At 36.0% G+C, this 15,708-nt stretch overlaps 4 protein-coding genes and 1 long non-coding RNA gene across 6 annotated transcripts; 1 reads left to right on the top strand and 4 right to left on the bottom strand.

Annotated features, from left to right (window-relative positions):
- Nucleotides 1-668: 668 nt before the first annotated feature.
- LOC126870015 (uncharacterized) lies at nucleotides 669-1,115 on the bottom strand. Its single transcript, XR_007691081.1, has 2 exons — nucleotides 967-1,115; nucleotides 669-885 (listed from the first exon to the last, which is right to left on the bottom strand). It is a non-coding gene; the product is annotated as an uncharacterized LOC126870015 (long non-coding RNA).
- An 81-nt stretch (nucleotides 1,116-1,196) lies between these two features.
- Nucleotides 1,197-4,940, top strand: LOC126870004 (uncharacterized). Its single transcript, XM_050627305.1, has 3 exons — nucleotides 1,197-1,467; nucleotides 3,370-3,554; nucleotides 4,223-4,940. Exons 1-3 carry the CDS (start codon nucleotides 1,338-1,340, stop codon nucleotides 4,292-4,294), a joined length of 387 nt encoding a protein of 128 aa, XP_050483262.1. The 5' UTR covers nucleotides 1,197-1,337; the 3' UTR covers nucleotides 4,295-4,940.
- Nucleotides 2,134-6,612, bottom strand: LOC126869986 (dihydroorotate dehydrogenase (quinone)). 2 transcript variants are annotated; one of them, XM_050627269.1, is made up of 4 exons: nucleotides 6,016-6,612; nucleotides 5,131-5,946; nucleotides 3,316-3,577; nucleotides 2,134-2,573 (listed from the first exon to the last, which is right to left on the bottom strand). In XM_050627269.1, the coding sequence occupies exons 1-3, from the start codon at nucleotides 6,365-6,367 to the stop codon at nucleotides 3,537-3,539; spliced, it is 1,209 nt and encodes a 402-aa protein (XP_050483226.1). In that variant the 5' UTR covers nucleotides 6,368-6,612; the 3' UTR covers nucleotides 2,134-2,573; nucleotides 3,316-3,536. The 2 variants fall into 2 exon arrangements, with proteins under 2 accessions (XP_050483226.1, XP_050483227.1); XM_050627270.1 differs by having other exon boundaries at nucleotides 3,316-3,574.
- A 165-nt stretch (nucleotides 6,613-6,777) lies between these two features.
- On the bottom strand, nucleotides 6,778-10,379 carry LOC126869987 (odorant receptor 7a-like). Its single transcript, XM_050627271.1, has 4 exons — nucleotides 9,085-10,379; nucleotides 8,241-8,715; nucleotides 7,265-7,495; nucleotides 6,778-7,163 (listed from the first exon to the last, which is right to left on the bottom strand). The coding sequence occupies exons 1-4, from the start codon at nucleotides 9,220-9,222 to the stop codon at nucleotides 6,823-6,825; spliced, it is 1,185 nt and encodes a 394-aa protein (XP_050483228.1). The 5' UTR covers nucleotides 9,223-10,379; the 3' UTR covers nucleotides 6,778-6,822.
- Nucleotides 10,380-12,278: 1,899 nt separating this feature from the next.
- Nucleotides 12,279-14,667, bottom strand: LOC126869989 (odorant receptor 65a-like). Its single transcript, XM_050627274.1, has 4 exons — nucleotides 14,530-14,667; nucleotides 13,713-14,187; nucleotides 12,730-12,960; nucleotides 12,279-12,628 (listed from the first exon to the last, which is right to left on the bottom strand). Exons 1-4 carry the CDS (start codon nucleotides 14,665-14,667, stop codon nucleotides 12,288-12,290), a joined length of 1,185 nt encoding a protein of 394 aa, XP_050483231.1. The 3' UTR covers nucleotides 12,279-12,287.
- Between the last annotated feature and the right edge of the window lie 1,041 nt (nucleotides 14,668-15,708).

Here is a 15,708-nt window from a genome sequence, read left to right as displayed (position 1 = left end):
CGATGAATAGACGCTTCTGATTTTAAGATCGCCTTTTCAATCGGAAACTGTCCTCGATTGCTTCGTCCGTGCCTGTTTACTTGGCATGCTATCCAATCTGTGGGTCAAGTTTAACATTCCAAAGAGCTGCTCCATAAACATACAGCTCAAGGCATTTACTCGCCACCTACGCACCATGAAACGACAAATACGCGTTACAGAAATGTCACGGCACGCCTTTTAAACGTGAAATTGTCTCTCCGGTTGCTTATCAGCCTGTGCGGATCGCGGATCCTCGACTTACTCTCTTTGGAGAACAGGATCGCCTAATCTAAAAGAGAAAGTACGTTTGAGGCCTGACTTTAGCAGTGTTCGACCTGTAACACTTACACGTGACAAACGATAGTGAGACATTCTGTGTATCTAGGTACACTATTCGAAACAATTAGCGAGTTGCTAGTATAAACAGTTTTATTGCGTCAATCGAACAAACAGAATTACGCAGGAATCCAATACTGTCATCCTTAATTAAAATGTTCTGCCAAGAATCTCTTCATTTTTCAAGATAGGTACGTTGAAATATTTGGAATCCGTCAAATAAAATTGTATTATGTAGAGTATTACGAAATAATGATTCGGCATTTGAAATCGAACGAGCACGAAACTTCACTGAATAAGTTACGAACAAATGATTTAGAAAATAATTATCTCTTTATTCTACAGATTTTTTGCATTGCTAATATAAAAATTAAATTTTAGCTTTTGTACAGTAAATGTCATAAAAGAGGTTGATAAGTTAGTTGTATATTTACTGTCTTTATATCGAAGCTACAAAAACTTTTGTCGATTTACGAGGAATTTCTTTTCTTGGCGGGTTTATGTTCTTCATAGTTGGAAAATAGAAACCTGAAACAGTCATTAGAAAAATGTACACATTCAAGCAACGTATATAAAAATCAAAGTGTGACATGGAAAATGATTCTCTACCTATTTCGAGCTGTTGTGCTACCGTGGCAAAATGGCGATTTAAATATAGAATAACGAGATGTTTTATCAATTACATGGCGCGAACAAGCGGCCAAATGCTTTACAGCTTAATGGACCAGTGATTCAAAACCAGAACCGGAAGCAGAATCGTATAATTAAATATTTTGGCAAGGAACTTTGTCGAGGCTTCCGTTAGGTTCGTGCATCCTATCAAGGCTATTCCTTTCCTACGTGTACGCATTGATTAACATTTTTATATTGCTACGCGAGCAAAATCAGTTGCGACAAAAGGAGGTAGAAATCAGTCGCGCGAGAACCGTGCGCAGGGACGTTTGATCTTCTATCGGTTAGGACGACATCCATTCGCAAAGATGAGCGTACCTAAGTCGCTTCAGTCTTACTTTTACGAAAGGAAGTGCTATTTGTGCGAGAAACACACGGTTTATCCGGACCACGACGATGCTAAGAAATCGACGCACAGAGTGAGATTCAGCGAGCCCAGTAAGTGGTCAAACATTTTTGTCCAATGTAAACGAGTTCTTCTTTTTTCATTTTATCTTATTTATTTATAATCGCAGCCACTTCTGAGAGTTATTAGTAGATTGCGGATTTTTATGCATTCATAAGAAACTGGAAAGTGCAAAATTACAAAGAATGCACATTGTAATTTCTGTAATACTTGATAGGTAAGAGCACTTACCTGGTAGTACCGAGGTTCTACCTTTTTTAATTATATTCCCAAAATAGATGAATTACATACTTATCATTTATCATTATTACATAGGCTTGTCAAATATTATATTAGAGTAGTAGATATTTACATTGTTATAATGAGCATATTATGTGCAACAGATGTTAATTACCAGGTAGACTGTTGCCTCGCTGCGTCTGGATTGGTTGAAGAAAACTTATGTCATTTAGGAACTTTAAGAGATGTTTCCTTTATTACTTCCTTCTTAATTATCGTCGATGTAAAGTTGCTTGGGACTTTCGACAATCAATTAATATTGATTAGTTTCACAGTGATTCTTGTGCTGTCAAATATCACATTTCTTCGAAGCTTCTTTCGTACTTAGATGGACGTGGGTAGAGTTTGTGTGTCCTATTAAACAGCAGATGATAAAAATTGTGGTTGAATAATGTTTGTATATATTACATATAGATATATTTATTTATTTACTTATATCTACACGATTGTCACATATCTAGCGACGAGCGTTATTTTGTTCGCTACATTTGCGACTCTGTTACCCTCTATTCGCTAATACTACGATACGCGCGTAAAAATATCGCTCGTTTGCATGGAACTTATCATCAAAGAATTCGCGAAGTCTCCCAGAAGGAATATTACGAGGAAAGATACAACAAAAAGCGATTAAAACGTCGTCAGGGAAGAAACAGTAGTTATTCTCGTTCCTATGTAATCTGGTTTTGAAATGTATCCAAAAGCACGGAGTCCCTGACGTTGGGTCAATGTCACGCTATTCTCGTTGCTCGTTTTACTCCCCAACACGTGGACTTCGCAGCTGTTAAATCTCGTGGTAACAAGATTTCTCTGAATTTAGCCAGAGACTATGTTGTTCCGTCGACTTTTTAAGCTTTTTAGTCTGTCAACCAAAAAAGAATTAACTTGTCACACCAGTTGGTCAAGTTCTTGAACATAATACATATGTATGTAGCTCTTTTATTTGTGGATTTTCTATCTTCTTAAGCGTCGTTACATTTTTCTTAATCCGTAAATCGTGCTATTCTTTAAATTTCTGACGTAATAATTAGAGATAATATAGGAAACGCGAGAAATTGGTCATTTTCACCACTCTGGTTCTAGCGTTTATTATAGTTGTTTCTGCTTAAAGGTCGCCTTGTTAAAACAGGCTAATATGGAATTAATGCGCGTTAAGCGATTCGCGTGTTCTTGCACCATAATAGCGTGACAGATACAAAACAACAGACGCATGTTTATGTAATACCAGTGTTATTATACAACTATTACGATTACCACACCTTCGTAATATAACTGGCGAATTAATGATAATGCGAGACGCAGTTATGTAACGAAAATCGATTTACCCAGTGGTCGGTTCTCTTTTAAACTGAGGAACAAATTTATATATCATATTATTAATTGAAAGGTCAGTTATCGAAAGAACTGAGAATATTTATACAGATTCATTAGGATGCGGATAAAATTACTTTATTTGATTAATAGTTTAAGGCGTATCAGCGCGTGTGTTCTCTTCACCATAAAAGGGAATATTCAAGACCTACAAATATATTCACGATGCGTCGCGCTGATTCACGCGTCTTTTGTCGCGATAATTGTCACAATTTTTCTCTTAACAGCCTTACCTCGACAACCTTGTGTTTAAACGCTTGCGAATGGACGACTTTTTTTCTTTACAGGCAAGATGTTAAGATCAGCTTCGCCACAATATCCCAGCAGAGCATCCGATGCTCGAGTGATCCGTCTGACAGCGGATCAAGAAGCTGTCCTCCAAGAACAGTTCAATAGATGGCCCAGGGCACCTCATGCGGCGGATATCGTCCTTTTGGCAGCCGAAACTGGACTCTCAGAATCCGACGTTGAGGTTCTTACAGTTCTTTATTCCTTCTAAGAAAGAAATACAATAGAGGTTCAGAGGAAAACTTGATAAATCTCACATAATTTCTATTCACATGCAAACTGCACCAAAAATTGTGATATATAAACTAATGACTAGACTGCGGATTTTTACGTATTTATGCAAAATTTGAAGATGCAAAAATGTGCAAAATGCATATAACGTGTAAAAATATAAGATACACCTATAGGAAAAAACTTACTGTAATCTTTAATAAGTAGAAAGTCCATATATGCATATATTTATATAAAAATTCGTGATCCCCCAGTAATAGGTTTAATAATCTTTGATGTTGAAGTAACATTAAAATCAAACAGAAAAAGAAAAGAAAAGAAAGAATACAGTAGAATTTCTTTATACGAGTATTCTGATACATATTGAAACTTTATTATTGAAACTTACTATGTAGAATATTTGTTATTAACAGGGCTTTTTCTACGATAATTCTTAAATATTGAAGCAGATAAATAATTTTCTTTGTCTCTAATTAATTAATAAATAAATTTCAATATAAAAAAAATTCTATCATTTGGACATCTTTCTCTCTAGTAATTCAGATATAAGAAGCTCTATTGTGTTTTGATAATATTGTTAAACAAGAAAAATCATGGCTAAAGATTTAATATTTCTTCTAGGCTTGGTATGCTATCCGATTAGCCCAGTGGAGGAAAGAACAGGGCCTGGGAGGAAATCTTGGTTTACATTAACGTTTAATATCGAGACATCTCGTATGTTATCTTAACTGTGTACCTGAAAATGTAATACGTATAAGGATTGCCGATCAACCTGACAACGATCTATTCTTTATCGATCTTCCGTTGCTTCTAGCTTAGTGGTTATGCTCGCGTAGATTTCATTAATTTAGAGCTACACGACTTATGTTTATATTAATTGTGATCGTGTAGCAAAGTTAGAGCGAATCGTTAGAAACAATGGTACTAAACATTGATTTTAAGGAGTAACTGTGAGTAAAAAGATGTATATTAGAACAATATTCGTAGTTACTGTAATAATTTAATCATTTTATCATTATTTATTCCGATTTTAAAGTACACGAATATTAAAATGTTCGAATGAAAAACTATTTCCAAGTGGCTCGACATTTTTTAATCATAAATATGTCATGCAAAGAAGACATTACCAGTGAGTATTAATCATAGCATACGTAAGACCTGAACACAGGTCGCAAAACAAAATATATTAGTTGTAACGTATCAGGTACAACAGACGTATTTTAATGCTTTTAAATAGATGTACTAAATAATTGTACAAAAAACATAAATTAAAATGAAAATGTTTGTATAACTCAGTTACTTAAATAAATGTTACACAAAAAAGCGATGAGAAAAGATAGCATGCCGTGTATCATAGATGTTGTTTTATTGTCAATATCATGTATCAGGATATACATGATTCTCAAAATAGGAACTGTAACAATTAAACATTAAAAAAATAATATTGTTTGCATAAAATATACATATTTTTAATATACTAACCTAACATTACAAAACTAACAAGTTACAAAGTTAAACTATTCATCTACCATTCGCATCTTTTCCAATTGCATCTTTAATAGACTGTAGACCATCTTTTTTGAGTATATCATCCAATTCTCGTTTAATTTTTCCAATAACTGGTGGCCCTCGATACGTAAACGACGTATAGACTTGTACCAAAGAAGCGCCAGCTTTGATCTTGTTATAAGCATCCTCTCCAGTAAATATTCCACCAACTCCAATAATAGGAATGGTACCTTTCGTTCGTTTGTACATATCCGAAATCATTGCTGTAGACATGTCAGCCAAAGGAGCTCCACTAAGCCCACCAGTTTCTTCTTTAAGGGGACTCACTAAATTATTTCGTGTAACTGTTGTATTACACAATATCAAGCCATCCACACTCGATGATTGTTGAAGTATTACATCCGCGATATCCTGTTTCTCAGTATCAGATAAATCTGGAGCCAGCTTCAACAGCAATGGTTGTTTGCATTGTATGGATTGTCTGACATTGTTTATTTTTATTAACAAGTCTTCCAACTCTTTTTTATTCTGCAACGTTCTTAATCCAGGAGTATTAGGACTAGATATGTTAATTACAAAGTAATCTGCCACATCTGCGAATTTCTTTATTCCATCTATATAATCTTGTGCAGCGTTGTCCGATGTTTTATTTTTACCTAAATTAACTCCAACAATACCATCAAAATTCTGATTCTTCTTCAGTCTTTGCAAGCGTTCCCAAACCACTTCATGACCTTCGCTATTGAAACCATATCGGTTGACAACTGCATTGTCTTCTGACAACCTGAATACTCTTGGTCTTAAGTTGCCAGCCTGTGGTTTCGGTGTAACTGATCCTTTTAATAAAAATTTCAATATAATATAGATCAATTGCGAATCGTTAATAACATATGAATAGTATTTACCTATTTCTACAAAGCTAAATCCTATTTTGTGCAAACCCTCTATCGCTTCTCCTTGTTTGTCAAAACCAGCTGCCATTCCTAACGGATTCTTAAATTTCATGCCCCAAACATCAACAGTTAAGGAAGCAGGATCATTTGTATCTTTTGCAGATAAAAGACCCCATTTCAAGATCTTCACTGCTGTATTGTGTGCAACTTCAGGATTTACAAACCTTGCAAGCGGCATGATAAATCTGTTATAAAACTTCTCATCGCCCTGGTAAATGCAAAAGCCACCATAAAACATAGTTGCAGTGGCAGTCACTTGTAAAAGTGATTTTAATTTTTGTTTGTTATTCAGGCGGTGTGACATTTTACAAAAGAAATAATTCTTTTACATAAATGCACCTTCCTGTTGTATAAAAACATTTAACCCTTCTTTTGAGGTTAATACTATCTGATCATTTAATCAACATACGGTCAATCCATTATAAAACGATATCGTAACGCTATCTCACGTTGAATCATATAATCATCTAAAACCATCTAATAATTACATTACATTCTATATTTAAATTTATATATATTTCAAATGTTTTCAACACGTGATCACAGAATGACATAAACTATCCAGAACCATCTGTCGGCGACTGCACGAATTATTGATTATAAAGAACCACTGAAACGATTTACTGCGCATACTCGATCAATTTGATTTTGAGAATTTAAAATGAATATTGAATCATCAAAAATATAATATTAAATACTTTATTGTGCTTTGCTATAATAATATAGCTTCGTAGAATTACATATATATTACACAAGATCTCAAGTAGTTACCATCACTCGAAGAACTGAAAGATACGACATAGAAGTTTTTATAATACTCATATATGTTTCCATATTGACTACGAAGAACTTTCCAGCTTTCAAGAAAACTGGATCTTGAGTTCTCATAATGACATAGATAATATCTTTTGCCACACATTTCGGTATATCGTACCAGCTACAGAAATACACCGAGTTACCGACGGCTTCCATCTGACGCTTTAAGTATTCGCCCACGTAGCTGTATGCAAATAATTGCAGCAGTAGCGTGCTCGATACTATAAATGATTTTATCGTCATGACGATGTTTCCAACGCTCAGAGCGATAATAAATTGAAGTCCTAAAAACAGATGCAAATCATCATAATAAATTAATTAAATTTAAATAAACTTATGCCATTGTGCTTCGCGTCATTTTATCGAGTGAGGTAAGAATGTTTACCGCTTGTACAAATAAGTATACAACTCGTGAATAGTTGCACAATCAAGATAGAGCTGATGGTCTCGCTCAGCATTTTGGCTAACTTCAGCAAGTAAATATGCCTCTTGGTTAATGAGATGAAATGTTCCATTGCTTTTTCGTTCTCGTTGTTCAACCTATTGAACTCAAGCCTCAAAATTTCTACCTGCCCGCACAGGTGAAAAATGATACCGAAGAACAACGAATCGCTCCCTAATTCACATTTCAATATAAATAAATGAATTTTTTGACCTACTATGAGCACGTATTGGTATTTTAGGCCATTCAGATCCCAGACTAATCAATTCCATTCTGCTTCAAATTTTTAATATCATCGCTCAAAACGAATAGTCGATGTTCTACATTTTAACAACAAAAATTACAGGCCGGATAGTGTAATAATCGTATTTAGTGTTACTCATTTATCGTTTTAATCGTTTTAAACACTACTTTCGTAGTTGACTTTTTTAACACTATTTTGAACGTACATTAAATGAATATTAATCCACATGCCAAACACACGCTACGTACACACGAGGTTCAAGTTCAATAGTAAAATTTTTTCACCATATACTTTGATTTGATCTAATGTGCCATATCTATATGTATAAGTGAAGTGGCGTAAAATTCGTACATCAAGTTTTAGGGGATTATTGTAAGGGATCAATATAAATAAAAAAAGACGTCGTATACCATCAACATTTTCATCGGGAAATGAGGTTGATCATTGTATTTCTGTCACATAATCACTTATATGAAAATTATTCATTTCAGATCATGTGTCCCTCGAAATCATCGTCCAATACTTCCTTTTTCTATCGCCATAAGCAAAGGAATTGTAATTGCAAATTACCTTTCGACAAATTATGCTCGAACTTCGTCTCTACATCTCAATTTATGAACTTGATTAGCATGGCTTCTGATATTGACCGATTCGTATAACAGGACGATTAATTACCTATATTTCCAGTACTCAGGAATAGCAGCATCAAGTACTCGACGATAAAAACAATGAAATGCAAATTATCCGGCATTTTTATAACTGCCATTACATTTTCAGAAGGTAAAGGATACTCCGTTATACTTTCCTCCGTTACGTTAACTATATCTTTCTCTTCCTCTTCAGCCAACATAGGCACAGTTATGAAAAGAATCGAGCTGAAATACGCGAAACATATCACACTGGCACTGGCCACTCTGGCCATATAAGCGTGTTTTCGCATTATCAGTCGCTTCTCTTCGTCTCGCAATTCCATATAATCCTCAACCGCGGACGTAAAATTTGAGATAAGGGCAGCAGGCCGAATACGAAACTGTATAATCTTTGACGCTGCCAAACTGCCGCATGTAATAAGTACTAGTCCATCCAAATTTTTCTCGGCGTCGCTGTTGTCTAAGTACATCTCCGATTGCACGACCGTTACCATTAGTAGCTGCAAAAGAACGACAATCTTCAAACGCGTCAAATGCAGCTGTTCGGAAACCGTATTGATTAAGTGTACAAATTGGGAGATAAAAAAATCAATAAAGTTGGAAACATTGGCTATTTCAATCTATCTTTGAATTCTCTATTGTTTACACAATTTCTTTGCTCTAAATTTCTCTAAAATGTTCTAATTCTAATTTATAGAAATATTTATTTCTCAAGAAAAAAATTTCTCTCTTTGTGTATACTATGATATATAAAATTTAACTTCATATAACTCTAGAACTAGTTTCACCTATTTGTCCACTCATGCTTGTTCTCGTATGGATAACACACATGTTAATTTTGCAACAGAATAATAGCGTGAGTTTCATACCAAGAAAAAAGTCGCTATTGTGGCGCGTATAGCGGAAAAGACATTGTAGTCTTGAAGAGGCCAGGTACCTACAGGCCATGACAAGATCTTCAACGGAGTCATCGCGTAAGCGAAGTCCTTACTCGTCGACGTTTTCATCCTGACTGGACGAAGATTGACAAATAACTCCACGCAATCGTGAATACCTTCTCTTTCCTTCTTCGCACATGTTTACGAATTGTGTTTTTATTTCTCGGTTTATCTTTTATTCTATTGTAATTGCTCTATTATCCACCGTCCAGTAAGTTACTACTTCTGCTACATTTCCATGAAAATTGTAGTGAGAAAGTGGAGTTACTTCGTAGATGAATACTTTATTGTTGTTCTTCTGTACGGGTAATACCGCCGTTTCCGTCGAATAGCACCATTCGTTTTAAAAATTGATCTGTATTTGTAGACAATATCCAACTTATACGATAAATTCTTAAGAAGATCATGCGTTTCGAAAATTGGAATGTTATCAAAGAATATTCAACTTTCACAGCTAAATATCAGAATAGGGTTCCAGCGATATGTAAGCGATAAGGAAACGGGAAGAACGAAGGGTATTTTCTTATAACAAGAAGATACCCTTTTTTTTTTATAAGGGAAGTAGAAATACTGAAACGAGTAAATTGCAATCGATTATTTTCAACTCAAACGATGGGACGATTGCAATCAGTTTGTCTTAAAAGTGCACTCTGGAAAATTTCTTATTTATTCACACATACTGATCCGAATCGTTGTACACTCATGTATAATAATATATAGCAAGCTTCGTGCGCAAGTATGATTATGAAAGTTTGAGTCATAGGTTAGAGAAAACTTCGTTCTTCCTCATCGAATTACAATAATAGCGCCTGTGCGACACTAGCAATGCATGTCGAAAGGAATACATATCACTCGTGATGAAATGGTCTTCATGTGCCTCGCGTTACTTTCAAAACGGACAAATAAGAAGTCTGGTGTCTGTCTTTCTGATTTCTTTGAAAGTGAACATATTCATCGAGAAGAATTTCTCTTCTGTCACGTGGTATAACAAGCTCCCACGATTCATTGTGAGTATCTTGCGAAGTGTCCTCTCGAGGTTGATACCACGGCGAATTGCAGACGGCTTGCACGATATCTTCCGATCGAGTCTCGGCTGCGTCGTCAGCGTAAGCGTGAAGCTACAGCTGTATGAGCAACGTCATCATCTGGACGACGCCATTCAATGCACTGCCTACGTTGTCACTCGTGTTCAGACAGACCAGCAGCAAGAAATCTGCTTTCGTAATCAAGGTAATACATCGTTTATACGTGAACATATTTTTATATGAAATTCACTTCATACTCTTCGTAAATACACACTCACATAACTCTTTGCAATTTTGAAATTTTCTATACAATATATGAATAAAAGTTTGCCTTTTGAATTATGTTTGTTTTCGTGTATCTGCCATTTTCATTCCCTTGGTACAAGTGTTATATCTTGATCGTCAACAGTTCTTGCGTTAAAGGTGAACTGGATTATCATATATAGTCCTATAAAATTACATCATCATAAACATCATTAAACATCAGCTTAAAACCATATCAGTTACATACGAAGATTCATCGAACAGTGGTAGTATGTCGTAATCGTAACAGCTTTCTCACCATGTTAGTTCCCCGATTCGCGTGATCCTTCTGAAGAATCGAACACGGAGTGGGTTGTGAGTGGGGCCCCACTACGTAAGGACGCGTGCTCACCGATCCCCACTGGATACTAATCGAGAGAATTGAATGCGATCCACGATGCCGGCATTGTACGTCTGGAAGCGATGCCGACAGCAGTACTGTGTATACGTAGTTACACGCAGATCAAGCATCTGTCAAACGAAACACGGTACGTAGATGGGAATTTGTAACCGACTTGGTACGGAAATCAAACCGCCTTTCGTATCCACGCTACGTACGTATCTCAAACCAAAGTATTACGGGTATAAACCGCACAGCAAACCACCGTACAAATAACCGCCGTGTACAGCTGTAACGATTTCGTGAGACAGACACGTGCAGTTGGCCGTTCGCACTTCTTTTCCACGCATCAGCCAGTGTGATTGAGACGCCAGTGTTCTGTGTTCAGAGTGTGCAGTTTAAAATTTGTAGCGAACGGTACGAACACATCACGGAAAGTTTGCGACGAGATCGATCACTGCTGAGGTCGAATTCCCGACCCTACGCTGCAGCAACTTTGAATTCACGTTCATCCGAACAGAACGAACTGCTGGTTGTTGTTGTGGACTAAGGTGTTGTGCGTGTCTCCATCTGATTGTCTGTCATTAGTGTGGCATTGATGCTTATTTGACCCGACAGATATCGAGGCGTAGCAGAATTCGAAATGTCAGCGTGTTTTCAAGCTTGTTGGTATGTACATGTATATTTATTGCAATATCCGCATTTAATGCACAGAGGATGTTGTTCCCTCCGTATGCCATTGTACCATGACGAAATTAGAATATATTGAGCATTTTTTTTATATAAATCTCATCTCTCAACTTTCTTCAGCCGCTGATTACACGCTTTCCGCTGTACAGCGCCTGGAAACACGGACCGTTTGTACAGATACTATCGATTCATGGGATAAGTAATATGTCCCATCGCTAGACGCGATAAGATAACTAAGCAATTTCAATTTTCTTCTAAGTTATTCGTTCCAAAACCAGTGATACCTTCCTAACCTACTTATACTCCAAGAAATTCCAAACATAGAGTTTTGTGATTGAGAATATGTTCAATAGCCAATTCCATATTCATATGAAAAATATGGAGATAGAACGCGAACGAATAATATATACCAGTTTTTACAGGCAAACAGCATTTAATTTCAGTACGTCACCAAACAACCTGTCATTAATTACCATAATTATATCTGTATTTATATACCATCTCTTTAATTGTGTCTTTACATATACATATATTTCAAACGTTTTCGACGCGTGGTGATACTACGATACATAAACGACACTGTTGTATCTTCTGCCGGTCATTGCACGTATTATTAACTACAGCTTATTGAACCAATTCACTGCGCACATTCGATCAATTTGATTTTGAGCATTTGAAATGAATACTGAATCATCAAATGTTTTTATAATACTAAATATTTTATTGTGCTTTATTAGATTAACATAACTTCCTAGATTTCTATATTATACAAGGCCTCAAGCATTTACCATTACCCGTAGAACTGAGAGATACGACATAGAAGTTTTTATAATACTCATGTATGTTTCCATATTAACAACAAAGAATTTTCCAGCCCTCAGGAAAACTGGGTCTTGACCTCTCATAATGATATAAATAATATCTTTTGCCACACATTTCGGTATGTTGTACCAGCTACAGAAATACACCGAGTTACCGACGCCTTCCATCTGACGCTTTAAGTATTCGCCCACGTAGCTGTATGCAAATAATTGCAGCAGTAACGTGCTCGATACTATAAATGTTTTTACTGTCATGGCGATGTTTCCAATTTTCAGAGCGATAATAAATTGAAGTCCTAAAAACAGATGCAAATCATCATAATACATTAATCGTATTTAAATAAAGTTATGCCATTGTGCTTCGCGTTGTTCGATTAAGTCATGTAACAATATTCACCGCTTGTACAAATAAGTATACAACTCGAAAATAGTTGCATAGCCAGGATGGAGCTTATCGTCTCGCTCAGCATTTTGGCTAACTTCAGCAAGTAAATATGCCTCTTGGTTAATGAGATGAAATGTTCCATTGCTTTTTCGTTTTCGTTATTCAACCTATTGAACTCAAGCCTCAGAATTTCTACCTGCCCGCACAGGTGAAAAATGATACCGAAGAACAACGAATCGCTCCCTAATTCACATTTCAATATAAATAAATGAATTTTTTGACTTACTATGAGCACGTATTGGTATTTTAGGCCATTCAGATCCCAGACTAATCAATTCCATTCTGCTTCAAATTTTTAATATCATCGCTCAAAACGAATAGTCGATGTTCTACATTTTAACAACAAAAATTACGGGCCGGATAGTGTAATAATCGTTTTTAGAGTTACTCATTTATCGTTTTAATCGTTTTAAACACTACTTTCGTAGTTGATCTTTTTTAACACTATTTTGATCGTACATTAAATGAATATTAATCCACATGCCAAACACACGCTACGTACACACGAGGTTCAAGTTCAATAGTAAAATTTTTTCACCATATACTTTGATTTGATCTAATGTGCCATATCTATATGTATAAGTGAAGTGGCGTAAAATTCGTACATCAAGTTTTAGGGGATTATTGTAAGGGATCAATATAAATAAAAAAAGACGTCGTATACCATCAACATTTTCATTGGGAAATGAGGTTGATCACTGTATTTCTGTCACATAATCACTTATATGAAAATTATTCATTTCAGATCATGTGCCCCTCGAAATTATCGTCCAATAGTTCCTTTTTCTATCGCCATAAGCAAAGGAATTACAATTGCAGATCACCTTTCGACAAATTATGCTCGTACTTATCGTTCATCTCTACATTTCAACTTATGGAGTTGATTAGCATGGCTTCTGATAGTGACTAATTCGTATGACAGGATGATTCATTACCTAGATTTCCAGTACTCAGGAATATCAGCATCAAGTACTCGACGATAAAAACGATGAAATACAAATTGTCCGGCAATTGTATAATTTCCATTACATACTCGGAAGGTATAGGGTAGCCTGGTGTACTTTCTTCTGTCACGTTAACAGTATCTTCCTCTTCTTCTCCAACCAGCATAGGCAGAGTCATCATAATGGTCGAGGTGAAATACGCGAAAGATATCACACTGCCGCACGCCAGTCTGGCCATGTAAGCGTGTCTTCGCACTATCACTCGTTTCTCTTGATCTCTCAGTTCGTCATAATCCTTAACCGCCGAAGTAAAATTCGAGATAAGACCACCCGGCCGAATACGAAAACGGATGACCTTTGATACCGCCAAAATACCGCAAGTAATTAATGCTAGACCATCTAGATTCTTCTCGGCATCGCTGCTATCCAAATACATTTCAATATGCAGGATGGTTAACATTAATAGCTAGAAAAGGACGACATTTTTTAATCTGCTGCAATAATTATGAAATTAACTAAAAGTGACTTCTGTAAGCATCGTTTTAGACGTTTGGACAAAAGTATGTAGATAAATGGTGGATATAAGTATCAATGTACTATATTTTCGCTAACTATAGCTTGTTTATGCAAAAATGTAAATCTCAATTTTAATATTTTACTAAATAATTAATGTATTATAATGATATATAATACGTAAAATTTAAATATATAACAATAGAGCTAGTTCCACTAATTTGACAACTTATTTTTGTTCCCGAGTATATAGCATACATGTTAACTTCGAAACAGAATGAGAAAAGTTTCATACCAAAAGTGAAATTGCGATTATCGCACGCGTAGCAGAGAAGATATCGTAATTTTGAAGAGGCCAGGTTCCAACCGGCCACGACAGGATCTTCAACGGAGTCATCGCGTAAGCAAAGTCTTTACTGCGCGATGCCTTCATCCTCACAAAATGTAGACAAACAATTTCGCATAATCATGAATACGTTTCGCTTCTTTCTTCCTACATAGTAACAAATTGTGTATTTTTATTTCTCGTATTACGTCTTATTCAACTGTAATCGCTCAATTACCTATCGTCCACTAGGTTATCGTTTCTACGTCTATTACACATTTCCAAGGAAATTCCAGTGGACCGGTTGCTTTCTAGATAAATATTTTATTGCCATACTTCTGTATGATAGTTTCTGTCGTCGTGCGTCATTTCTTCTAAAAATTAGATTGTGTTTCGAAAGAATATTCAATTTTCATAATCAGTTATTAAACTGTACACTCGCTATGAAAATTGATCTGATACGGAAGATATTCATCGGAAACTATCAGTTAGAACGATATGTAAGTAAGCGCGAAGAGCTAAGATCTATTTTCTTATAGCAGGAAAATACTCTATCTTATACTGAAAGTGGAAGAACTGAAACGTTTAAATTGCTATCGATTATTTTCAACGCAGGCAGATGACCCGATCGTGATCGGTGTCTTTCGAAATTGTATTCCACAAAATGACACGTATATTCGTACATACTAATACAAACCACTATATGCTCATGTGTAGTAAATTATAGCATGCTTTGTGCATGCGTATGTTTACGAGAGTGTGAGTCGTACGTAAGAGAGTTTCGTTGTACTTCCTCGTCGAGGAACAGTAATGCCGCCTTTGTTACACGCGGGATATATCGAGGGTCGCCGAAGGAATACATAATACTCGCGATACAATGGTTTTCACGTGTCCCGCATTATTTTCAAAACGGACAAGTAAAAGGCTGGTATCGTCGGTGTTTCTTTGGAAGCGAACATGTTCATTTTTTCAAAATTTCCCAGCTGTTGCATGGTACGATCAACTTTTGCTGTTCGTTATTAGCTTCAGATCGTTTGCTACACGTCATCGAGATCGATAGCAGGGCGATTTATCTGAGTAGACCTAGAGGTACAGCTCTGCGAGTCAGTTCACCTTCAGGACTGCATTTTTCACTGCAACGATGTCGTC

Source organism: Bombus huntii, chromosome 10 (assembly GCF_024542735.1).
Source record: "Bombus huntii isolate Logan2020A chromosome 10, iyBomHunt1.1, whole genome shotgun sequence".
In the NCBI taxonomy this organism is placed as follows: domain Eukaryota; kingdom Metazoa; phylum Arthropoda; class Insecta; order Hymenoptera; family Apidae; genus Bombus; species Bombus huntii.
Note: the sequence above shows the minus strand (reverse complement) of the source record. Positions and strands in the feature narration are given on the sequence as shown.

Coding starts and splice junctions, on each gene's coding strand:
- LOC126870004 (XM_050627305.1), top strand. CDS start 1,338: ATGAGCGTACCTAAGTCGCTTCAGTCTTACTTTTACGAAAGGAAGTGC. Junction 1,468..3,369: donor AGTGAGATTCAGCGAGCCCA/GTAAGTGGTCAA, acceptor TTTTCTTTACAG/GCAAGATGTTAAGATCAGCT. Junction 3,555..4,222: donor TCTCAGAATCCGACGTTGAG/GTTCTTACAGTT, acceptor TATTTCTTCTAG/GCTTGGTATGCTATCCGATT.
- LOC126869986 (XM_050627269.1), bottom strand. CDS start 6,367: ATGTCACACCGCCTGAATAACAAACAAAAATTAAAATCACTTTTACAA. Junction 5,947..6,015: donor ATTTAGCTTTGTAGAAATAG/GTAAATACTATT, acceptor TTTTATTAAAAG/GATCAGTTACACCGAAACCA. Junction 3,578..5,130: donor AATTGGAAAAGATGCGAATG/GTAGATGAATAG, acceptor TTTCTTTCTTAG/AAGGAATAAAGAACTGTAAG.
- LOC126869987 (XM_050627271.1), bottom strand. CDS start 9,222: ATGAAAACGTCGACGAGTAAGGACTTCGCTTACGCGATGACTCCGTTG. Junction 8,716..9,084: donor CAATAGCGACTTTTTTCTTG/GTATGAAACTCA, acceptor GTTCTTTTGCAG/CTACTAATGGTAACGGTCGT. Junction 7,496..8,240: donor CCTGAGTACTGGAAATATAG/GTAATTAATCGT, acceptor AATGTGAATTAG/GGAGCGATTCGTTGTTCTTC.
- LOC126869989 (XM_050627274.1), bottom strand. CDS start 14,667: ATGAAGGCATCGCGCAGTAAAGACTTTGCTTACGCGATGACTCCGTTG. Junction 12,961..13,712: donor CCTGAGTACTGGAAATCTAG/GTAATGAATCAT, acceptor AATGTGAATTAG/GGAGCGATTCGTTGTTCTTC. Junction 12,629..12,729: donor TATACTTATTTGTACAAGCG/GTGAATATTGTT, acceptor ATCTGTTTTTAG/GACTTCAATTTATTATCGCT.